This window comes from Myotis yumanensis, unplaced genomic scaffold, assembly GCF_028538775.1.
Source record: "Myotis yumanensis isolate MYYU_CA2020_CCGP unplaced genomic scaffold, mMyoYum1.0.hap1 SCAF_9, whole genome shotgun sequence".
Lineage (NCBI taxonomy): Eukaryota > Metazoa > Chordata > Mammalia > Chiroptera > Vespertilionidae > Myotis > Myotis yumanensis.
The window spans coordinates 82,035,207-82,060,219 of NW_027223760.1; the positions used below are offsets into that span (position 1 = coordinate 82,035,207).

The 25,013-nt window shown below is 56.8% G+C and overlaps 1 protein-coding gene across 1 annotated transcript in view; it reads left to right on the forward strand.

The window, feature by feature from the left end:
- The window catches only part of VOPP1 (VOPP1 WW domain binding protein), a 32,044-nt gene extending 10,936 nt beyond the window's left edge, over window positions 1–21,108 (forward strand). The window contains exons 2-5 of the mRNA XM_070424817.1: window positions 11,121–11,179; window positions 17,910–17,987; window positions 18,759–18,895; window positions 20,735–21,108. Of these exons, the coding sequence (XP_070280918.1) occupies window positions 11,121–11,179; window positions 17,910–17,987; window positions 18,759–18,895; window positions 20,735–20,925 (465 nt within the window). The 3' untranslated portion in view covers window positions 20,926–21,108. The remainder of the gene's footprint in view (window positions 1–11,120; window positions 11,180–17,909; window positions 17,988–18,758; window positions 18,896–20,734) is intronic.
- Window positions 21,109–25,013: the final 3,905 nt, after the last annotated feature.

Sequence of the window (25,013 nt, forward strand, 5' to 3'; positions counted from 1 at the left end):
CCTATAAGCCAGCTTCACCTCTGCCTCAGGGGAGTGCACTTCAGTTTCCATGGGGCTGGGGTTGGGCCTGGGGCCGGGGCTGGGCCTGGGGCTGGGCCTGGGGCTGGGCCTGGGGTTGGGCCTGGGGTTGGGCCTGGGGTTGGGGTTGGGCCTGGGCCGGGGCAGGGCTGCAACATCCGAGCTGTAGCACCAGGGCCTCCTTGCTGTTCCACAGCCGAGCTGTTTCCACTGAATAAGGCCTCTCCCCTCCTTGCACCCCGGATTGGAGATTTCTGTTGGTGTTGATGACAGCAACCTTTAGGTGACACCCATTGTTCTGCATAGTTGTTTGTATAGTTGGTTTAGCAACCATTTATTTATATTTAGTTAGTTTTACTTTTTTTTTATTGACCTTAGAGAGAAGAAGGGAGGGAGGGAGGGAGGGAGAGAGAGAGAGAGAGAGAGAGAGAGAGAGAAACATTGATGTGAGAGAAACATGGGTCAGTTGCCTCCCGCGTGGGCCCTGGCCTAGGATCGAACCTGCAACCCGGGTATGTGCCCTGACCAGGAATCGAACCTGCCGCCTTTTGGTGCACGGGACGATGCTCCAACCAGCGGAGCCACACCTGCCAGGGCAGCAACCATTTCTCGAGCCCCACTACGGCCATCGTTGTCCCAGGAGCATGGCCGGAAGGCGGGATACCCAGGACTCTGTCCTCAAGACCTCGCAGTCCATAGGTCAGGGAAGCGCCTGAGCTCCAGCCAAGGCAGGGCCTGTGGCTCTTGCTCCCGGGAGGCCTGAGTGTCCAGTGGTGAATGTTCAGAGCCGGGGTCCTCTTCCTCGGGGCCTGCATTTGGCCATCTCACAGCTCATTAGTTTTGCTTTAAGGACAGGCGGGGCGCGGGAGAGAGGAGCAGGGAGAAACGGAAGTCATTTGTCTGAAGCTTTGCTGCAAAGGGGCGAAATCCGAGTGACATGCCCTCTTATGTTACCTGAGGATTTCATCTGTGTTGGCCTCGCTGCCTGTTTTCATAGATAAGGGATCATGGATTAGATGGTTATAATTTCCTGAACAAAGTGAGGCATGAATGTGGTTTTAAAACGTGTAAAACAATGTGAGCTCCTCTCCCTCCCCCTGCCTCCCAATCTCAGACTCTCTCTGCAGGGGGAGTTATGCTAAGTTTCTTTCACAGTCCTCTGGATTAAAAAATATATATATATGCTCAGATACTTCGTTAAACGTGCACAGATGGGATCATGTTATACACAGTGTCCCGCACCTTTCTCTTCTTTCTTTTGTGAGCGGTATTTCTCGGAGGTGTTCCTGTATCGGCATGCACACACCCGCTGCAGAATCACAGAGTGTTCTTTTGTAGGAATGAGCATTAACCGGCTTTCTCTCGCTGGACGTGGAGTTCGTTTCTAGCTCCTTCCTGTTGAACACAATGTCCCGTGAAACTCCTGGCAAGTGCCTGCCTTCTGCTCTTTCGCAAGTTCGCATTGAGGGATTGTTGCGTTTGTCATCCAACCGGGGAAGGTCACGGTTGACGTGCCTCCCGGCGGGGCTGTGGGTCCGCCGGCCTTCGGATGGCACCTGAGGCCGCCATCGCGTGTGGCTTGGGTGCAGCTTGGTCAGAAAGGTTCATACTCTGATCTGGAGAAGATGCTTGAGTATCAAGTGACAAAAAGGCCCGAATGTATCCTTCCTTTCTGGGGGTGGGGCTTCTTCCTGGCATCTTCCTATCACTTCCGGAGCTGGAAGGACCTGGCTGCATGTTTGCTGGGGCTTGGAGGGGGCAGGAGGGGCCCGCGAGGCCAGAGATGCCAGGTCCTAGTAGCAATCGGATGGCCATCCGTCCGCAGTGCGGCTGCGTGAGAGTTGGATTTGATGACATGGGTTGGAAGAGTTGAAGTGGGGGGAGGTGGCAGCACTGGGAGGGGGTTGTTTGGTATGGCCTGGGGCAGGGGGGCAGTCCTATTTTTTGTGCTTTGCACACATTCCTTCTAAAATGTCACTCACGCCCTGGCCGGTTTGGCTCAGTGGATAGAGCATTGGCCTGCGGACTGAAGGGTCCCAGGTTCGATTCCGGCCAAGGGCACATGCCCAGGTTGTGGGCTCGATCCCCAGTAGGGGACGTGCAAGAGGCAGCCGATCAATGATTCCCTCATCATTGATGTTTCTATCTCTCTTTCTCTCTCCCTCTCCCTTCCTCTCTGAAATCAGTAAAAATATATTTAAAAATAAGTAAATAAAATGTCACTCCGCAGGGAGGGTAGTGGGCACCCTGAGGCCGGAAGTCCCTCTGTGCTTTCTGGCGTTTAGCTCCTGAAGCCACTGTCCTTATCAGCCTCTGGGCATTTCTGTCCGCCAAAGGCGAGACGCTGGTATTTCCTCCGAGTCTGCTGGTTACGTCGTGGACCTGCTGGCAAAGATTGTGGCCCAACTGGAAAGGAGTGGCAGGGAGAGAGAGAAGCGTCAGCGATGAGAGAGACTCACTGATCCACTGCCTCCTGCACGCCCCCTGCTGGGGACGGAGCTCGCAACCCGGGCCTGTGCCCGGACCGGGAATCGAACCATGACCTCCTGGTTCCTAGGTCAGTGCTCAACCACTGAGCCACACCAGCTGGGCTGAAGGAGTGGTTTTTGAAAGACAGGTCTGTTCTCCCACGAGGGGGCCCTGAGTGACAAGATTGGGCGCTCCCGACCTTTCCCTGTTCTCAGTCACTTCCTGTGATGGCATCACAGCCGGGTGCCCAGCTGTGACCTCTGCCCAGTGCTCCCTGTGCCCTGACAGCAGAGGTGCCACCGTCCTGGGTCCCGCCCTTAGGGAGCGCGTCCGAGGTCCGGTCTCTGCCCAGCGCTCCCTGCCCAGTGCTCCCTGCCCAGTGCTCCGCTGGACGTGGCCGTGGCAGGGCTGATGGCCTTCATGTGGCGCCAGCAGAACCCAGCACAGTTCCCCTCTGTCACTGCTGCTCCCACCGCGATAATCAATCCCCGCCTCGGCCTGTGAGGAGGATGCTGGGGGCCTGAGGGCAAATGGCCGCAAACCTCCTTGGCTGCAGCCCACGCCTTCGTTTCCAGTTGCTCTCGCCCTCACGCTGCCCTCGCAGCTTCGAAGCCTCTTCGGAGGGAGCAAGAGGCGGTGAGCCCCCGGCGGGGGGGCCCTGGGCTCTTGGGGTGGGAGTTACGGACAGGTCAGCCTCTGAGCAGATGGCAGTCTTCTTGGCAGAGCTGCTACGGCCCCTTGTCACGGCTGTTGTTCTGGGAGAGCCAGTAATGAGGGTGCAGCCCTGAGGGGTGCTCTAGGCACAGCCCTAGTAGCTCATATGGCCTGTTGGGGGGGGTGGGGGGGAGGGCGTTCATGTGGCTTCAGCATCATTCTTGTTTCCTCTGGGCCGAGAAATAACGCCCAAGGTTCACCTACGCCTGTGAGAGGGGGCGGGCATCCGACGATGGGGTCATGGGTGGTAGAGGCTCTGCAGTCCGTTCTTCCTCCTGTGAAGAAACGTTCATTTCACATGGTTAAAATCAAATACAGATAACGTGTTTTAAAGGATTGCATACAACGAGCAGTGTCCATGATGTTCAACTTTCTATAAATGTCGTTTCAGTTGCTGGCCGTGTATTTGTTTCAGTTTACCTTTCCCTGTGTGTGAGTTTTCACAAACTCGGCTCATCTGTTACTTTTCACTTAACTCCTAATTGGGTAATGCTCACTTTTGTGAACCAATGATATTTCCTTAATTTAAATATCTCTTTATATTCACTCTCCATTTCTTTCTTTTTTAAAAAATATTTTTATTGATTCCAGAGAGGAAGGAAGAGGGGGAGAGAGAGAGAAACATCCATGATGAGAGAGAATCATGGATCGGATGCCTCCTGCACGCCCAGCACTGGGGATCGAGCCCACAACCTGGGCATGTGCCCTTGACCGGAATCAAACCTGGGACCTTTCAGTCCACAGGCTGACGCTCTATCCACTGAGCAAACCGGCTCGGGTCACTCCCCATTTCTTTATTGGGCCATAAGTGATCTGCTTTTTTTAAAGTAAAATTTAATGGACATTTTAAAACAAAATGTTACGAGTTCCATACAGAAAACTTGGAGGCCAATCACCAACATGTACAATGAAAAACAGATCATCTCTAATATCACCAAAAAGACCATTTATCGTCAGTATTTTTGTACCTGTCTCTCCATATTATTTTCTCCTGTGGGCGATAATATATGCTCCTAGACACACTCTTTACTGGCTTTATTTTTCTGAGCAAAATGTTCTCATACTGTTACATGTTTCCTTACCATCTGATAGGACGTGCCTGCTCATATGTCTCTTGGATGTCTTATTAATTTGTTAACCAAGCACACGCTTTGAGACTTTTGGTTATTAAGAGCCTGTATTCACAATGGTTACTCTTCTGTTCTCGGGATCAGTGTGACCACCCTGTGTAGCGGATGTGCATTTTAAGGGCTTTTTGATCCGTATTGAATCACTGTCTTCGTGAGACATTGCATTTACATTCCACACACGTGGTGCGATGTCTTTTCTGTGTGCCCTCACCGGCACTGGGTGCTGGCGTTTTGACAGATAAAACCTACCATTGCACTTCACGTGTATTTCACTGCTAATGAATCTTATCTTCTGAAATAGGCTTGTTGGCCTTCTGTGTTTCTTCTTTGAAGAATTCTCCCATCTATTTCATTTTTTCCCTGTTGGGATTTTTATCTTTTTCTTACTAAGTTGTACACGCTCCGTATTCTTTACAGACATTAACCTTATAATGTGTCAACACGGTTGCTCTCTTGTTTGCCTTTGAATTTTGGTCAGTGGTTCATTTTCAGGGCCTGGCGACGAGGCGTTTACCTCCTGGGATTAGGGGCTTTGAGATCTGCTTCCGTACCTTCCTTTTGTTAAGAGCTCAGGCAGGGAAAGCAGACAACTCGACTTCATCCAGAGGAATTGCGAGAGTTCACGGGGCTTTCCCGGGACCTGCAGGAGAGCTAATCGCGGCCCCCAGCCTCACGTCCCAGCTGTGGATGGTGCTTTGTGTGTGATGGCTCTTTGCTGGCTGGTGTGGCTTCGTCTGCAAGACGCTGGAGGGGCTCTCGTGTCTGTCTTTTTAAGTGTTTCTCTGCTCTCTTCCCTTTGGTAAATGATGCTTGTGAGATGCCTCAGACTCTTATTTGTAAAAATAAATAAATAAATAAATAAATAATCAAAGTTCCTTGGAGATGACATGTTCCTGAAAATCAGGATGTTCGTCAGCCCAAGGAGGAAGTAATAGGCACGTAGGGATTGATTAAAATTCCAGCGACGGAATTGAAAGCAGGGTCCTCCTGTCCTTTGACATTCAGGGACTTTGCGGTCATGAGCTGTCACCCCTCCTTGTGTTTTTTTGCTGTGATGGCGACAAGCCCGCTGCCTCTGTCCCTGGTCCTAGCACCCACCTGCCAGCATCCAGCGCCTCCTTTGTTCGGAGTCTGTGTGGAGCGTGGACTCTGATTGGCGGGACCTGGGCGCAGCTGGGGTCTCAGGGCTGATGAAGGAGACAGCAGCGCCGGGCGCCTCCCCTTCGACAAAGAGCCATCGGCCGGTCCTCGGGGGCCGCCTGGCCATTTGGAGGCAAATAGCGGCCTCACGGGCTCAGGACAGGCTGCCTGGCGCTTCCCCACAATAAGTCGTCGGGGGGATTCGTGCTGGAGGGAGGCGATCCCTGTGAAGATCCCACCTCCGCCCTGTGAACAAGGAGAAGGGGCAGAATCAGGTCAAACCCACCGTGTTTTGAACCTCAGACCCCAGCTCTTAGCTCCCCAGTATCCGAAGTCACAGATTCCTCACGTTCTCTCAACGCCGTGCAGGCTCCTCAGACACAGGTATTCGGGGACGCGACGTTACCAAGCTCCTGAGAACCAAGATGCTAGACAGGTGATACCTTACATGTATTGGTGTGGGAGTTTGCCAAACGCTCCATAGGAAGAGCAAACATTTTTTAAAAATATATTTGTATTGATTTCAGAGAGGAAGGGAGAGGGGAATAGAAACATCAATGATGAGAGAGAATCATGGATCGGCTGCCTCCTGCATGCCCCTTACCGGGGATTGAACCCACAACCCGGGCATGTGCCCTTGACGGGACTCGAACCTGGGACCCTTCAGTCCGCAGGCCGACACGCTATCCACTGAGCCAAACCAGCCAGGGCCCAAGAAATGTTTAAAAGGTGAATAAGCTATGAAAAAATCCATGTCAGGGTTTTATGTCCCCCTAAAAGTAGCTCTGCCCTCTCTGTGAAGATTTCCACTGTGGTTTCTTAAGACTCACCCCTCCGCTGAACAAGAAAATGTGTGTGTTAAAAGCGGTCAAGTCAGCGCTTGCTGTCAGCCCCCGAGCACCCGCCATAACTGGGGTGCTGTCCACGGCTCTGCTCTGCATGGACCGCAGCCCCTCCGTAATAACTGGGGTGCGGTTACTCTCTAAACTGGGAACAGGAAGAGGATGTCTATTCCATTTTATCAAACGGCGGCATCGGGGCTCCTGAATTGAGCAGGGCTGGATGCAGAATAGTTTACATCAGTGTAGGATTCCTGCTGGGGATTAGCGAGGATTTGTTCTTCGGGCTTATTTAGGTGCTAACCTCGGATGCCTATATTTAGGAGGGCTCCGCTGCAGTGATGCACAGCCTGGTCTTTAATAACGGCCTCCCTCCGTGGAATGGCTCCTCAGTGGGTGTTTTCTCACAAGCCTGCGTGCTCTGCTTTGTTAATGGTTTGTAAGTTGTCGGTGTCTACTCTCTTTTTTATATGTAGTTTTTATTCATTTCAGAGAGGAAGGAAGAGGGAGAGAGAAAGAAACATCAGTGATGGGAGAGAATCATTGATTGTCTGCCTCCTGTACACTCCCCACTGGGGGATCAAGCCTGCAACCTGGGCACGTGCCCTTGACCGGAATTGAACCTGGGACCCTGTATTCCGCAGGTCGATGCTCTATCCACTGAGCCAAACCAGCTAGGGCTAGGTGTCTGCTCTTATGATCACTTCAAGAAGTAGATAGCGATGTTCCATCAGAGAGAGACAAGTGTCACAGGGTCTCATTCACAGCTGGAATCGAATGAAAAAAATAAACTGATGATCAGAATAGATCCAGAGACACAGAACCATGGAACAGATGCGGAACCTCACAGGGAAGGCGGGGGTGGGTGGGAAGTGATCAACTAAAGAACTTATAAGCATAGATGCATGGCCCATGGACACTGACAGTAGGGGGTGAAGGCCTGGGATGGGGGGCAGGGGCAGGCTAGAAGGGGTCAATGGGGGAAAGGGGACCTATGTAATACTTTCAACAATAAAGATTAAAAAATAATTTAAAAAATAGATGGCTGTGCTATTGCTTCCATGACACCCCTGGAAGGAATATTAATTATGAGCCCAGGGAGGGGCTGCAGTCCATGTAAAACCGTGGACAGCGCCCTGGTTGTGGTGGGTGCTGGGTGCTGGGGTGGGGGTGGGGGGGTGACAGCAGCGCTGACCTGACCGCTCCCACACACACACTTGCTTTCCCAGCAGAGGGGCGATTCTTCAGAAGCCACGGAGGAAGGCTTTGCAGTGGGTAGAGCTCTTTTCCGGGGTGGACATTAAGACCCTGAAATGGATTTCCCTTAGTTTATTCACTTTTTAAACACGTTTTTGGAGATGGGTTTGCTCTTTCTGGGGAGCGTTTGGAAAACGAGCACATGCATAAATGTCAGGAGTTGCATGTCTGGCTCCGTTGTTCCGGGGGCCTGGCAGCACTGCGTCTGCTTCGGTGACCGAGGGTCCCAGGAGAACGAACCCTGGAAGCCGCTGGGTCCGGATCTGGTGGTTCCTCGGATGGGTCCAACCAAAGTCCACTGGAACCTTCTGGAAAGAACTCACCATCTTGGTGCCACTAGAGACACTTGTGGTCGTGGGAGGAGGTCACAAGATGAACGTCGGCAGGAGTTTAGGAGAAGGGGACCCCAGCCCTCAGGGCGGCTTAGAGGGGTCAGGACTTCAGAGGGTTCAAGACGTGGCGGAAGCAGCAGGATGAGAAGTGGGGCCAGAGGGAGGGACCGCACGGCTGCATCTCCCGGCAGCATCTCCCGGTAGCTCTGCCAGCAAACGGGCATGCGGCCCGCCAGGCGCGAGTCTGAGATGCTTGCGAGGAGCTGTTCCCCAGGGTCGGGCAGAGAACGCGGGTTCTCGAGGTGGCTCCCCCCCCCACCCCACCCCCCGGGGAGATGCCGTGAGGACAGCTGGAAGGACAGCGGGGACTGAACATCACGCACGGCCAGGCCATGGAGCAGCGGCAGGTCCGAGATTCGGACTCGGCTTTTGGAAGAAGTGCTGCTGCGGGTGCTGTCCGACCGCATCGCGTGCTGCAGAGGAGCCCATGGACGCGGCCGCCGCCACCCCAGCCTGCAGCCACCCACAGTGAGCCGGACCCTCACCAGCAGAGATGAGGGCTGCAGGCTCCGACGGTGGTTAGCATGTTTGAGCAGTAAAGTGCTTTTTATTTTTTTAATATATTTTATTGATTTTTTTACAGAGCAGAAGGGAGAGGGATAGAGAGTTAGAAACATTGGTCAGAGAGAAACATCGATCAGCTGCCTCCTGCACACCTCCTACTGGGGATGTGCCCGCAACCCAGGTACATGCCCTTGACCGGAATCGAACCTGGGACCCTTCAGTCCGCAGGCCGACGCTCTATCCACTGAGCCAAACTGGTCAGGGCCGCAAAGCGCTTTTTAAATGAAGGTGTGTGCACGATCTTTTAGACGTGATGCTGTTGCACACTTAAGAGCCTACAGGGCAGTGTGAACATGACTTGTACGTGCACCCCAAACAAAGCCGTTCACAGCGCTGCGTGCGGGGAGGCGCGCTCCACTGTGGTCTGGACCGGACCCTGCACTGTCCCCGAGGCCTGCCTGCTCGGCCGCGCACGGTCACGATGATGCTTCGGTCCCTGACGTCCCACTTGTACCACAGTGGTCCCGTAAGACTCGAATGGAGCTGAACAGCTTCTGTTGCCTAGCGACGTAGCCATGGTAACATCACAGCACAACACATTGCATGTCTGTGGTGGTGCTGGTGTCAGCACTTACTGCCCTGCCGGGCGGTGAAAGTAGATCACATACAATTATGGGCATGCAGCACGTCACCTTGGTAATGAACATAAGTGACTGTTTTGGTTTAGGTACTGACTGTACTCTGCTTTTTATTGTTATTCAGAGTGCACTCTTTCTGCTTACTAAAAAAATTGCCGTAGTCCGGCCGGCGTGGCTCAGTGGTTGAGTGTTGACCTATGAACCAGCAGGTCCCAGGTTCGATTCTTGGTCAGGGCACCCGCCTGGAATGTGGGCTCGATCCCCAGTCAGGGGCGTGCAGGAGGCAGCCAATCTATGGTTCTCTCTCATCATTGATGTTTCTCTCTCTCTCTCCCCTCCCCTCCTCTCTGAAATCAATAAAAAAATGGAAAGAAATTGCTGTGAACCAGCAGCCGTGCTACCCCAGCGGCCGCCTCGTGCATCTCGTGTTGACTGTGTCTGTGGAGCTTGATTTCCTCTCCGGTGGTTTTATGAATTTAGTGCAGCCTGAGGGTACAGTGTTGTCAAGTCCACAGCCGTGTCCAGTCATTCCTGGGCCTTCCCGTGCCCCCACCACAGCCATGTCCAGTCATTCCTGGGCCTTCCCGTGCCCCCACCACAGCCGTGGCCAGTCATTCCTGGGCCTTCCCGTGCCCCCACCACTCACTCCCTCACTCGCAGAGCGTCGTCCAGTCCTGCGGCTGCCTTCAGGGTGAGCCCGTCCAGGTGCACCACTCGTTCCCTTTATGAAGCCGTGTGCGGGGCTCTTCTCTGTTCGGATGTGTGTAGACACACAGATACCCGTGTCACAGCTGCCCACAGCGCTCAGCACATCACACGCTGAACAGGTCTGCAGAGGCGGTAGCATCCAGGTGCGTGTACACGCCTCTGTGCTGTTCGCCAGCGACGACATCGGACATGGCTGACGGTGCGTGTCTCGGACGCTGTATTTTTTAAAAATATATTTTCATTTATTTCAGAGAGAGGAAGGGAGAGGGAGAGAGAGAGAGAAACATCAAGGATGAGAGAGAATCACTGATCGGCTGCCTCCTCCTGCACGCCCCACACTGGGGATCGAGCCCACAACCCAGGCCTGTGCCCTGACCTGGAATTGAACCCTGACCTCCTCGTTCATAGGTGGCCACTCAACCACTGAGCCACGCCGGCCGGGCTGTCCTGTATTATTTCGAAGGCGCTATATATCCACCAGGGGTCAGTGGACAGATCGTGGCAGTAGGAGGTTGTGAATTAAAACAGAGATGGCATGAGGGGCATGAGTTTAGAAAACTCCAGTTCGAAGAGGTCGGAGCGGTCCTGCTCAGCGTCCTCACGCAGGGGTGCGCCTGGCCGCTGTCCCTGTGAGCCCCCCACCAGCTGGCTTCCCAGCGGCTCTGCCCGCCCCTCCGGAGTGCCAGGTGTCTGACTTCCTTGGGAAGCACAGGGGGCTCCTGTGGTCTTTTCTGCCCCTCCCCCCTTCCTCACCCTGGAAATGGGGGAGGGGGCAGTGAATCCTGACTTAGAGTCCGGCCGGCACGGGTCCGCACGGGGGACCTGTGATTTAGATGCGGCTTTTAGAATATTCCGGAATATAAAGATCTAGGACGTGAAAACTATGGGCAATGTCTTTCAAAAATGGAAATGGGGGGAGGGGTGGGAATCTTTGGAATGTTTGCTTCTAGTGTTCTTTACATATCTGAGTACCCCGTGCGTTTGACGTGGATTGCCTTTGCCTTTTCATAAATGGGTTACCAGTGCGTTTAGAGAGATGACAGGCTAGAAAAATCCTCGGGAAATATTTGTTTTTCTACGTTTCTTTTCTCATTTAAGAAACTTAAAAGCAAAGGTCCGGGTGGGGCCTCTCCCCGTCGCCGCCTCTCCCAGGGCCCGCTCCCCGCCTGCGGCCCCGCCCTCTCTCCCCGCCTGTGTCCTCTGTGCGGTCCACCGGGCAGGCGGCCCCGCCCTCTCTCCCGCCTGTGTCCTCTGTGCGGTCTCCCCACCGGGCAGGCGCCCCCAGTGACCGCGTTTCTCTTCTCTTTGCAGTGCACGGAGGCCAAAAAGCACTGCTGGTATTTCGAAGGACTCTACCCGACATATTACATGTGAGTACCTGCCGCCCTGCTGATCCTGGAATTACGGTTCTTTAACGGGACTGGTTATGAGACAGGGAAAGCCCTGCTGGGAGGCCCTCACCCGGCTCACCCGCTTCTGCTCACTGGTGCGCAGCGATCCCCTGGGTCACCACCCGCTCGGGCCAGTCTCGTGGAGGACGGCGCTGTGGTGCCTCCCACGCGATTGGTCAAAAGGGGCAAGATGTGTGAGCAAGGCCAGCGTGACGCTGGCTTCTATGGCTTCTAGGCCGAGGGTGTGAGGGCACGGGGAGTGGGATTTTGAACTTGAGCGGGAAAAACAACCCTGCTCGGCTGCTGTGACCACGCGTGTATGTGTGTGTGTGTGTGTGTGTGTGTGTGTGTGTGTGTCTGTCTGTCTGTCTCTTCCTGTGCCCCACACCTGCCAACCTCGCTCTAGTAAGGCACCGCTGCGTTCCCTGTTTGCATGCGTTTTTCATTTCTGCTGTATTAGTCACTGGCTGTTCTTGCCCCACCTGCCTAGGTGGCCAGGTTAACTATCAAGGTTATCAATTATTGTTATTACTAGAGGCCTGGTGCATGAAATTCATGCACTCGGGGCGGTGGGGCTCTCTCAGTCCCGCCTGCGCCCTCTCACAGTCCAGGAGCCCTCGGGGGATGTCCGCTCCCCATGGGGAGCAGGCCTAAGCTGGCAGTCAGAGGCAGGAGAGGCTCACCAGTTGTGAGCCCAGCTCTGGCTGAGCGGCACTCCCCCTGTGGGAGCACACTGACCCCCAGGGGGCAGCTTCCAAGTTGAGCATCTGCCCCTGGTGGTCAGTGCATGTCATAGCGACCAGTCATTTCACCATTCAGTTGATTTGCATATTAGCCTTTTATTATATAGGATTATTTAAAAATTGTAAATGTATTTATTGATTTTTAGAGAGAGAGGAAGGGAGAGGGGGAAAGAGAGGAATATCGATTGGCTGCCTCCCGTATGCATCCTGACCGGGAGTTGAGTCCACAACCGGGCATGTGCCCTGATTGGGAATCGAACCCGTGACCTCCTGTCGGGGCTCAGTGATTACTTTTGATTGTGTTTTGATGTCCCATAGTTTTGCAGGAATGCCTCAAACCAGTCCCCCGAGCCCCCAAGACTTATTTTTAGTATTGAGTTTTGCAAAACATGAGATTTTTCATAATGCATCTAATGTTACAGCAGAAATGCCGTATGTTGTGTCTAGGAAATGCTGTATATTTCCTAGGTGTCTAGGAAAAGGGGGCAGGAAATATATAACAGCGGCCAAAAGGGTGATTGCTTCCCTGGCCAGTACGTACATCTTTCTTGCCGGTTGTCCCCGGGGTTTCTGCTCCTGAGGAGGCGTGTGGGCGGGGAAGGCTGCTGGCCGAGCGTGGAGCGGGAGAGGGGCCGAGAGGGGCCGCTTCCCGCGTGGTTTTGTGTTGAGACACTTGACACAAAGGAGCCCTGACGCCCCACCAGAGAGAGTCTGTTCCCAGCACCTGAGTCTTTAACAGTCATTGTAACAGGAATGCAGGCGGTGGATGCTCCTGTTACAGACTTACCGTCTGCATAGTAATGCAAGTCGGCGTTATCTATAATAATAAAAGCATAATATGCTAATTAGACCGGACGACCTTCCGGACGAAGCCGGGGCTGCAAGGCAAGCCTGGGTCCTGGGTGCCAGAGGGAAGCTGGTGCCGGCAGCCAGGGGAAGGAAGGCCTACTCTGGCACGAATTTCATGCATTGGGCCTCTAGTTAGAAAAGAAAATCTCTGCCTCTAGACTTCACATTAACGTAAAAGAAGTTTTGACCTTAAAGTTTAAACAAACAGTCATTTTTCACTGATAAAATAATTGAAACATGAGTGACTCTGCAAGTCCTTCGTAATTTTTATTATTTTTATTTTTTCTGTCACCATTTATCCCCTCTCCGCCCTCCCGCTCCCCGCCAGTCTTTTTACAAATGCTTCGGAAGTCATCAGAGGGGAGTTTTTGCCCGGGCCCCCTTTCTCCTGCCCTCTTTACTCCGTCCCTCTCAGCAGGTCACACGAGGAATGCAAACTCAAGAATTCCAGGTGCGAGGAATACTTCTGCCTCAGAGAAACCACTACCTCCTCTGTGTAGTGAAAACAAAGTAAAAAATTGCATAGAACCAGACTTTTCTCAAAAAATAAATGCAAGCTGAGAAGAACAAATACAGATTAGGGTGTAAATAAGAGTATTTTTGGAAAACAGGTATTTCCTCTCTTTCTACTAGAAATAGCACAACGCCCCCTAATACTTGCTTTTTTTCCCGATTGCCTGGTTAACTAGCATGTGTCCCAGCAGGGTGATCGGAGAACATTGCTAGGCAGAGGCGCCGACGGGATTTCCTCCTCAGATTTGGCTAATTCTGCGGCCGAGAAAACAATGTTTGGTCTCTAATTAGTCAGGAAGCAGCCGATCTTGTTTCGAGGCGTCAGCCAGTGTGACCCAGCGAACCTCTGGGGAGGGCGCCTTCCAACAGAGGTCTCCCAGGACCTGGAGGTGCTCCGTGACCTGGAGCCCTTTGGCTGTTCTCTCCTGGAAGGACGGAGCGGTGGTGAGCCCACACCCGCCATGAAGGATGCGGGTTTTCCGATGAGGCTGGTACCGGGACCTCACAGTGAGCGCAGCGTCCCTCATCAGAGTGGCTCCAGCCCCTCAGCCCTCCGCTGTGTCTTTGCTGCCACCTGACATACGTGGCCCCGACCGTGGCCGGTGTCTCTAGGGACGGCGTTGTAGGGCGTCCTTGGTCTTCCTTCTCCTTGAGTTCTCACCGGACTTTGACAGCCCGTTTCCTAGACGTTCTCCCCACACCGCTGTGTTATCTGGGCCGTGCAGCCGGCAGCAGGGATGGGCAGGAAGGGCAGCGCTGGGCTGTCAGCGAGGCTGGCAGGCGGGCTCCGGGCCAGGGGCCGGGCGGGAACCAGCGAGTGCTGGCAGGAAGCCTGGCTACTGGGAAAAGCGGAGCCTTGAGAACTGAGGCAGCAGCGGGAAGACTGGGGTCCGGTCGCAGAGCCACCCGGTGGAGGGAAAGGGGCTGGGCGGCCGGGGAGCGCACGCGTTAGTTCTTCTGGGAACAGTGGCCTTTCCTGGTCGGCTCTGCTTGCTGGACTCCGGTCGGGGCAGGCGTGGCCACCCTTGTCTTGTGACACGGCCTTTCTCATGTTACGTAGATTAGCCAGGGCGCATCCCCAGGCTCCCAGAGGCCGCAGGGGGGCCGCTCCGTATTTCATTGTTGATTTGTTCCTGATTTCCTGGTTCAGGATGTAGGTGAACGTCTTTGCTATGGACAGAGAAGACGAAGGCGAGCCATTCTTGTTACTCAGACCTGCTGGTCTGGGCTCTGTCACCCCTCTCTCCCCCCCTAGTGAAGGGAAGGGGCCTGAAAAGTTAAAAATGTTGTCATTCTGTTATTAGAGCTCCGAAAAGCCATTGCCACCATCAACATTGAGGGCTTCTTCCCCACGTGGGGAGGGGGGGAGAGGAGGCAGCAGACTTGTGAGTCTGATTTGGGGGCAGGGGACCCCAGGCCGTCTCCGAAGGCCAAGGAGGAGAAAGACCCTGATGGGGGGAGGGGGGCAGCGCGACCTCACAGCCCAGCTCCCATCCGGCATCACCAGGGCCCACCCAGTTTCCACATCTCCCTCAGACCAAGACAGAGAGTGTGTCCCTGATTTCCCAGACGGGCCCCCCATGGAGTCGGGGGAATCTCTATATATAAAAGGCTAATATGCAAAGTGTCCCCTCGGGAGTTCGAGTGGGAGAACGGGAATTCCATCGCTTGCTATGATGTACACTGACCACCAGGGGGCGGCGTGGAATATGGCGGGCGACCAACAGCGGCAGTGGGGTGCTGAGGGAGCGAGGGAAGGAGGAGGCGGGAGGCGGGGAGGCGGGGAGACGGGGAACCTGATAGGCCCTGGTCACCGGTCAGGCCTAGGGACCCTACCCATGCACGAATTTCGTGCACCGGGCCCCTAGTTAGTTATAACAAAGACTGACTGTGATCACAGCTGACATGTCCCCTCCCTGGACTGGGAGCTGTGGAGGGCTGGAGCCGGTGACTTCCACATCTCCGGTGACCTGGAAGGCGCTCCTACACACGCAGGACCCAGGGAAGGGCGGGGAGGAACCGGGGACTGGCAGCCTGCCCTGGTGCTGGGGAGTGTTTGGGGGGCTGGCAGTCAGACCTTCTCCAGTCCTGCTCTGCGGCTGTGTGATCTTGGGCAAACCTCCTCACCTCTCTGGGCCCCAGTCGCCTGTGCTGGATTATCTCCAAGGTCCGATCCTGCTTCTGGGACACCCCAGGGCGGCTGCACGGGATAATTTAGACGCAGGGGTCCTCAAACTACATCCCTCGGGCCACATGCAAATACAAATATTGTATTTGTTCCCGTTTTGTTTTTTTACTTCAAAATAAGATATATGCAGTGTGCATAGGAATTTGTTCATAGTTTTTTTAAAACTATGTCCCTCCAACGGTCTGAGGGACAGTGAACTGGCCCCCTGTTTAAAAAGTTTGAGGACCCCTGATTTAGAGCGTAGAGAACCGAAGACCAGCAGCCCAGCCGATGAGGTGTTGTGGCAGCGACAAGCGCACAGATGTAAGAGGGATCGGAGCTCCCTCCTGCCTGCCAAGTACAAGCAGCCGCTCAAGTTTCCCTGCGAAGGGGGGTCGTCTTTCTCCCGCGGGCCTCGGGCTCGGGGTGACACACTGGGAAGGGTGTGCATCGCAGCTGCAGCGTCTCGGCCCCAGGAGCCATGAGCGCGCAGTCCCAGCTGCTGAGGTCCTACGGCAGCCGTGCCGGTGCAGGCGGGCGGGAGCTTCCCACAGTCAGTCACGGGGCATTGTCTGACGTGGTGACTTTCTTCATGGGATGCTGCTACGTGAGTCAGAGAAGGCCGGTGACTCAGAGGAGCCAGCTTCCTGCTCTTCAGGAATAGGAATGACAGGAATTCGGCCCAGAAGACAGGTGGGGAGGAGTGGGTTGGGCTCCTCAGCTGGCCTCCAGGGATTTGCGAGCGAGAACAGGCCCATGGCCTCTGGTGGGCCTTGTCACCTGCATTTTACTGAGAAAACCTTAGGGCCAGCGGACTAGTTTCATGAGTGACATCCCCGATGGCAGAGGTGTCAACCCTTCCCCGGGCTCCTGCATGACTGGGTCCCTCTCAGGGGCGGTGGATGCAGCAGGGTGCTGGGTGCTGGGTGCTGGGTGTCCTGTGTACACACTTGTAGTTTTGGGTTCGGATCTCAGTGCCGCTGAAGTAGAGAAGCGGGGGTCTCTGAAGTCAGCGGCATGGAGACGAGGCAGCCCATGCCCCTTGCCCCGCCGCGAGGAGGGGGCAGGAGACAGGAGACAGGTGCAGGGAAGGCGAAGGAGATGGGACGTGGATTAATGATGCGGTGACAGAATCAGTGAGCACACCCAGCAGCTCACGCCTCGATGCCTCCGGGTCCCTGGAGACTGGTCACTTCCACGCCACCTGAAGGGGCTGGGGGCGAGCGTGTGGGCGCCGTGGGACTGAGGACGAGGGCAGCAGGCTCGCCCTGCAGGAACTCCGGCCTGGCTGACCCTCTGCACCCCCTGACCCCCCACCGACCCCACACCCCCAGTGTGTACCGGGGTGGGCAGAGGCCACTCCTCCCGCTGCTGCTCTGCCTGTGGCCTTGACCAGGTCATTCCTAGGCCCTGTCCCCAGCCTCCCGTCGGGGTGTGCCGCTCCTTTAGACGGGGCTCACCTCAGCCTCAGCCTGGCTGGCTGTGTCTGGCGCGTCCTCGCTGTGAATAATGGATGGCGTGAGGGGAAATGCTGTTCGAAGGTGTCGGAGCAGGAGGCGGAAGCAGCTCCATAGAACCAGTGCCTGGCCGGCTGCCGACCTGCCTGCTGGCGCTGGAGAGCCAGACCAGGTCCGGGGCCTGACACAGGCCACCTGCGGCCACGAGGGGGCGCTGGTGTGCCCACCTCCTGGCAGACCTGGGCCTGATGGGCCCCTCTGTGCGGGGTGAGGTCAGCTCTCCTGCTTGGGGTGTGCGGAGTGGAAAGGGCGAGCGTTGGGCGGGCCACAAATAGTGAAGGAGGCAGTGATGACCCCTCGGGGCCTGAGGGGGTCCTGTCCCTGGTGAGGGCCTTTCTCGGCTTCTCTTCTGGGGGAAGAACAGCCCCTGAGTGTCCACAGGAGCCTGAAGCCTCTGGCCTGGGGTGCGGGAGGGCTGGCGAGGGTGGGGACAGTGCCTGTGGGCACTTCTGTAAGGACAGCGGCACCGTGACCGCGTCCTGTCCTCGCGCCCATTTTGCTCAGGAAACTGCGGCTCCCAGAGGCCCCACCGTTAGTGGGGGGCTGGCAGTCAGACCAGGACAAGCCCCCTAGCCGGTCTGGCCCTGCAGGCTCTGTCTTTAACCCCCTGCCCCGAGCGGGACCCACAGCGCATCAGTGCCGGCCTGTGGCAGAACCGGCGGTCACACGCTCCTTGGTCGTGGCACTTCCCCGAAGGAGCCGTCGTGATTGGGCGCACGGGGCCTGCGGGATGTGGTGCCATGAATTACATTGACCGTGTCCGTCTCGCACCTTCCATTTGGGCCACGAGATGGACGTGGTCAGCGTGGCCGTTTTGTGGCCTGCGGCCATGGCTGTCCGTCCTCTGCCCTGAGCTCTTCCCGGGTCTCTGACGGTCCGCCCTTCCCGGGACCGGCCCTGACCCTGTGCCCCTCCCGCAGATGCCGCCCCTACGAGGACTGCTGCGGGTCCCGGTGCTGCGTGCGGGCACTCTCCATCCAGCGGCTGTGGTACTTCTGGTAGGTCACACCCTGCCTGCCCACGGCTTCTCCCCCTGCCCCCGGCCCTGGGTGCCACCTTCCCGTCGCCTTCCTGGTCACTGTCTCGGGAGCTGCCTGTCCTCACGGTAGCATTTCTGCTCCCGGAGTTGCCGGAAGCCCCTCCCGGTTCCCAGGCGGCGGCCGGGGGAGGAGCTGATTCCTGCGGACGGGGGCTGGGCAGCACCTCTTCCTCCAGCAGCTCCTGGCTAGTTTCCGAAACAACACTGAGGTCAACTGTCTTTTTATTGTTAAAGATTTTTAAATTGATATTTTAGAGAGAGAGGGAGCGAGAGAGAAACACTGATGTGAGAGAGAGACATCCATCAGCCGCCTCCTGCACACCCCCTCCCGGGGATCGAGCTCACAACCCGGTGCATGTGCCCTGACTGGGAATCGAACAGGCGGCTTTTCTGTGCAGGGGACAAGGCCCAACCAGCCCAGCCACATGGGCCAGAGCTCAGCCTCCTAAAGATCAGAGAGTCTGCAGATCTCACGATAAAATTCCTGCTGCCTCGCCGTCTCCCTTCACATAGAGTGTGGGCTGCCTCCCGACTCAGGACAGACGCTGGGCCAGCCCATGCCCAGCTCTCCGAGGAGGAGGCCCCCGCCAGCGGCCAGGCCCTGCAGGGCAGTGTCTGCACAGACCCTCACCGGGGAGCCGAGACCAGGGCTCTGGGCAGCGTGGCCTCTGACCCGCAGAGTGGGGGCCTGGGCCGCCCCGGCCCTCACCTGGGCGCTGTGCTCCCCCAGGTTCCTCCTCATGATGGGCGTCCTCTTCTGCTGCGGAGCCGGCTTCTTCATCCGGAGGCGCATGTACCCGCCGCCGCTGATCGAGGAGCCCGCCTTCAACGTGTCCTACTCCAGGCAGCCCCCGAACCCGGCGCCAGGTCAGCCGCCCCTCCGTCCGCGCTCCGTCCGCGCCCCTCCCGCCGCCCAGGCGTCTTCCTGAACATTCCGCGTTCCCTTTGCTGCCGGGACGCGGCCCCACTTCACCATCCTAGTCCTCCCAGCCCCCTTTGCATTCTCCTCCTCCTTGAATACCCGGGTTCTCTTCCTGTCGCCAATGTCAGGCGTCCCACCGCCCGCTCCTCGGCCTTGTGTCCCTCCCTGCACACTGCGTGGGTGGCTGTAACCACCATGGACCGTTCTCCTGAGCCTTGCCGTCCTCCTGTAGCCCCGCCCTCCTCCTGTAGCCCCGCCCTCCTGTAGAACTGCCCTTCTCCTGTAGCCCCGCCCTCCTCCTGTAGCCCCGCCCTCCTCCTGTAGCCCCGCCCCTCTCCTGTAACCTTGCTCTTGCTCCGTGGGACCTCTATCAAGACCAGACGCCAGTCATTTCTATGTAGGCCTCTTCTCTGTCCCATGCATTCCACACTGAGTGTGCCCCCAGGTCCTCCCGAACACCTCTTCTTCTCGACTCCCCATTTCGTCTCTCCTCTTCGGAGGCTTCCATTGCCTATCCTGGACTATTACAATAGCCTCTTTTTAAAATCTTAATCTTTAAGATATAAAGGGATTGGAGATAAATAAGGCATAACCTCTGCCTTTGGGAAACTCATGGGAGGTGAAGGGCTTGTGGGCAGACACGGCCCAGGGCAGTGGGCGGCCGCACCAGGGAAGCAGGTGAGAGAGGAGGCCCCGGCTGGCAGACTGCCCTCCTGCCGGCTCCTGCAGATGCACTTCTGGCCTCGTGTTTCTGTTCTCATTCTCCCCGCAGCACTGGAGGGAGGTCCCAGGTCTGACGTGTGCAGGCGTGAGACCCCTCGCACACCCGGTGGGCATCTTGGCGGGAATCGGACCGCCATGCAGTTAAACTGTAGCACAGGGAGACCCTCCGCCATATGTACTGGGACGAAGGCTCTGAGGCTCCCAGTGTCTCCGGGGGTAAAGGAGGCCTCCCTCAAACAGACCTGCGTCTACTCAGAGTCAGCTTAGCCCAGGGCGCCCCAAGCTCCCGCTCCGTGTCTCAGTTCTCTGTGTGTATTCACTGCTCTGTCCATGGTATAGCATGGCCAGAGGAAGCAGATCTGAAACACACGCTCCAGAACTGCAGCTCAGATCGAGCTGAGGGGCCACCTTGGAGCAGAGCCGCTCCCACCAGCATCGGTGCCCAGGTGCCCAGCCGCCCGCTGGCGTCCCCCGAGGCGGCCTCCCTGTCTGAGCTGGGCTCACCTGTGCCAGGTGGTCCCCTCCCTGATCAAATGTTCCCTGGCCGGTGGGAATGGCGGCCGTACTTCTGACTTGAGTCTCAGCAGATGGTTCTCTAAGGGCCTTGGAGCTGCAGGGGTGGCGGGGGCGGGGGGGGGGTGGGGTGGGGGGAGGATTCTGGCCGAGGCTCTTGCCGCGTTCCTTAGCGGGGAAGTGACTTCCCTTGCCGCCGGTTTTGTTGAGCAGTGTGGGCGCCCTCTCTGCTGGTAGTGTTTTCAGCTCGTGCTCCCCAGGCCTCCTCAGAGCGGCCTTGGCTCTCCATCCAGGTTGGCGAGGTCCGAGCCCTCAGCCCACCTGTGCCCGATGCTGCTCCTGTCCTCCTGTCCCTTAGCCACCCAGGGTATGTGTCACTGGACGCCCGCACCCCGGAGGTTAGAAGCTCCAGAAGGCCAGGGAGTGCTGGTGCCCGGCACCTTGTCGGCCACTGAGTCGAGCGTGCTGGGGAGGCCTGGCTGCTGGCGGAGCTGGGGGCGATGGGCAGCGGGGTGTCTGCTGGGCTCACACTGCTCTCTCTCTTTCAGGAGCCCAGCCGCCGGGGCTGCCGTATTACACCGACCCCGGAGGACCCGGCATGAATCCTGCCGTGAATCCCATGGCGATGGCTTTCCAGGTTCAACCCAACTCACCCCAGGGGAGCGTGCCCTACCCCCCGCCCCCCTCCTATTGCAACACGCCCCCACCCCCCTACGAACAGGTGGTGAAGGCCAAGTAGCGGGGTGTTGGCCGGAGCCGGCCCAGGCGGCGCTGCGGACACGGAGGAGCCGTCGTCGGCCGCCCGCGTCCCATCAGCGCTGGCTTCCCGAACGGTCTTAGGAGCCACAAGGGCACATCCCTCTTTGACACCCTCAGAGCAAGCACAGCCCCTCACGTTTTCTATAGATGACCAGTATCTGCACTGGCCGCGTCCTGTTTCTGATGTCTGTGCTTTGGCAGAGTGTGGACAGTCCCCGAGGGCCGACCCCCGAGGGTGGCGCGCCCACAGCCTCAGGCAGGACTAGAGGAGGCGGCCAGCGAGGGCCGGGTGTGGGGGAGACCCCTCCCCTGCTGGAGCCCTGTGCCCGGCGGCCGCTGGACTGAGGCCCCACAGGGTCAGCTTTGGGGGCCTCTCGTTCCGTCCGTTTTCCTCTTGAAGAAGCTGCTAGAGAGACGTTTGGTGAACAAGGACCTCCTGCACTTTCTGTCTCCATCGCTCCCCAGAGAGGAGGGACACCCCTCTGCCCAGCCAGGGCTGGGAGTGAGGGCCCGGGTGGGTGTCTGCAGTTGCCTGCAGGTCACTGAGGAACGCTCTGCATTCCTCGGACATCGCTCCGTGCCTCGAGCCGGGACGTGGCATTTAGGAGCTTGTCCGACTTGGGGAGAAATCGCGTTCCCCCCATTTTAGTTCATTTATGGGAGTGCGTGTAGAGCGCTGCCCTTTGAGGTCTGACTCTCATCAGTGTATCCCCGGAATGTCAGCAGCTCCCCGGTCTTTGATCGTGACCAGCAGTCTCCACAGCCTCCCCGGCAGCTCTGGCTCCAGGTTTTGATGAAGGACACTTTCAAAGCAAAGGCACCTTGCAGGGTGGCCGGTGGCGGTGCCTCGGCGGGTGGGCGGGCTGTGTGTGGCCTGTTTGGTTCAGCAGCTGTGTGGGCTCGAAGAGGAGCTTGCTGAGAAAGACAGGACTGCAGGGAGACCGTCACAAGTCCCCGTAGATTCACTGACAACTTAGCCAACGTGCGAATCAAGAAGATGTGGTCGGGATGCAAACCTGGCTCAGAACCCCTCCCCGGGGTTGTGGGCAGCCCCCAGGATTGTTGATGGCCATCCTGGGGTTGCGGACAGTGAGTGGGAGCCCCGTTCCTCTGTGTAGTTAGTGATGCCGCTAGTGTATGTGAGCCCAGACTGAGCCCTGCTGGCTAGTGCGTAGGAAGGGCAAAGCAGCGTAGCCAAGACGGTAGGTAGATCCCTGTATGTGTGGCGGTTCCACGGTGGGGGTGGGGGGTAGAGGGAGCCTACTCTTGAAATTAACTAATCGAAGCCTCTTGAGAAATAGTTACTTGTTGGACTGGAGCATCGGGACATGTCACTGCAGGGGCTGCCGGTGGTTTCTGTTCCCCAGGCCAGGAGTCTTGCTGTCCCTGGGCTCCGGTCTGTCTCCAGGGCAGTGGCGAGGAATCAGGGTGAGGCCGTTGTCACTGCTCAGAGGGACCTTCCTGGGAGGATGGAGACCCTGGGAGCCTCCCGGGGAATTCCAGGGGGGGCGCCTGGGACCAAGCCAGCGCCCTGGGGAGCAGTTAGTGAGTGCAGACTCGTGCCCATGTCTTTGGTCACCCTCGTGCGACCTGTGAACCCCTGTCCCCGAATGCAGGCCCTCCGCACACCCGGGTCCTCGAGTGAAATGAGTTGACAAAGCACAACATTTGCTGTTTACAACCAACGACAACAAGGGTCTAAAAGTTCCTCTTCCTCCAGGTCACTGGTTTTGCATTTTTAACTTCAATTGGTCCCTTGGCTTTTTTTCTTAAATAACGAAGCACACTCGAGCTGCGGGCCCCGGACCAGGTGCGGGTGAAGAGGCCCCACGTGTCCATGCAAAATCTTATCTTCCTTTTGGATAGCAAGAGCCTGGGCGGTTTCAGCAGCTCCGGCAGTTTTATATCCCACGTTTGTGTAAGATACATTTTGTTGCCCCTAGAGCTTGGGTGAGAACCTGCTCCATGGGTGGGAGTCCCTCTTGCCGAGGTTCGAGCGTGGGTGCTCCTGGCGGGGGAAGCCCCGGAGAGCCCGCGGTGAGGAGGGAACTGGGAGCAGACGGCGCACGTGTCTGCAGCACGTGGCTCCGTGCTCTTCTGTTCTCTTCCTTAGGGTCCTGTTTCCTATGTTCGCAGAATAAAAACGCCTTTGGACGTGTGCTCTGACTGTCTGTGCTGGGAGCGGAGGGAGGGCAGAGTGAGGCACCTGCTGAGGGTTCCCTTGGCAGGTGGGGGTGGGGGGTGGGGGTGACACAGCCAATCTCCGGAAAACTGGACTAGACGCTATCAGAGAATATAAGGAAGTTTTGGTTCACCAACACGTTTTATTTTGTTTTTATTTAAAAATATTTTTTTAATGATGAAAGAGAGAGAGAAATGAGAGAATCATGGATCGGCTGCCTCCTGCACGCCCCACACTGGGGATCGAGCCCATAACCCGGGCCTGTGCCCTGACCTGGAGTCAAACCATGACCTCCTGGTTCCTAGGTTGACGCTCAACCACTGAGCCACGCCAGCCAGACTCATTTAAAAAACCTAACGAAGGAAAAGTGATCTGAGCAGGTGGGAAGGGAAGGGCAGCAATCAGGTAAACTCACAGCTGACACCGATGTCGGGTCTCCAGGCCCGGACCGGCTTCCCACAGGCAGGCGAGCCTGGATTTTACCCGTGGCTCTGCTTGTGCGTCTCACAGACCTGTTGGTGGGTGTATGTGCCACAGCTGGCTGCACTTAGATGAATCAGCGTGGAGATCCCGTGGAAAAAGCAGCATGTTCTCTCTCGCTCTCTGAAGACAGCACAGGAAACAGGCCGGACGAGGCAGCAGCTCGCGGTGGCTGGGTCCCACTGGCTCACACGCCTTCGCCTCTCCGGGCAGCGCCTGCCACCAGCTCCCCCTGCAGAGGGGCGCAGGGTCCCTTACAGGCCCAGGCCAGCCGTGGCTTGCTTTTATCTGCCTCTCACAGTGAACTTCAAAAAGTGCAGGTGGCCCTGGCTGTTGTGCTCAGTGGGTAGAGCCCGCACGCCGAGGGTCTCGGGTTCAATTCCCGGTCAAGGGCATGCGCTGGGTTGCAAGTTCAATCCCTGGCCCCGGCAGAGTTGTGCAGGAGGCAACCAAGCGATGTGTCTCTCACATCCACGTTTCTCTCCCCCGCCCCTTCCACTCTAAAAATCAATGGAAAACATACCCTCAGGTGAGGATTTAATAAAAAAAAGTCCATAGTGGCTCTCAAGGCACAAAAATACAAAAACAAGAATCTGGAGCAGTTTCTGAACTGGAAGAAGACAGATCGGAGCAGATGGAAGCCGGGTCTGCAGAGAAGGCGGCTGGGGAGACGCTCTGTTTCCAGGCTGGGGCCCAGCAGGCGCCGGGGCGGGGGTGGGCGGGCAGGGGCCATGGGGACCGGCGGGGCGGAGGCGCCGGCCCCTCGCGTCTCCCACGGAAGCCGGGCGGCTGGGACAGGGCACTGTGTGGGGAGGTGCCGAGACCTGAGCCGTTGGAGGCATTAACTTTGAGAAGGGGTGCAGGGGCGTCAGCACCACATCCTCCTGGACAGCGGACTCCCCGCTTCCGGTTCCTGGGTTCAAGTTCCGCTTGTGTCCCCGTCCTGTGGTTCCGTGCATGTAGGGAGGCGAGGGCGAGACTTTGGTTCCGGCAGCAGCTGGGGGGTCAGAGTTCTCTCCTCCGCACCTGCTTTGGCTGCCTGACATGGGTTTTATTCTGTTCTGTTATCTCTGAAAAGCAACTCAGTGTCTCCATAAGCGGGACAGGGCCATTTTGAGGTGGTTCTGAGGTTACACATGTCTCTCCTTCTTACCCCTTTGCTTTTTTTGGTTTGTTTTTGTTTTTAAACCATGTCTTTTGTCTGTACCCACAGTGTGGAATTTGCAGATGGCATCCCCACGGTGTTTGCATTTCGTGTACATTGGTAGTTCTATAGAGAAGTGTGATTGGACTCAGATCCTCCTTTTGTTTGGAAGGAATACATCAGAGATGGTGGTTGCATTTCCAGAGGAGCACAGTGTCTGCTTGTGTCCAGCTAGCCACAGACGGTCATTGCTGGGGCTCAC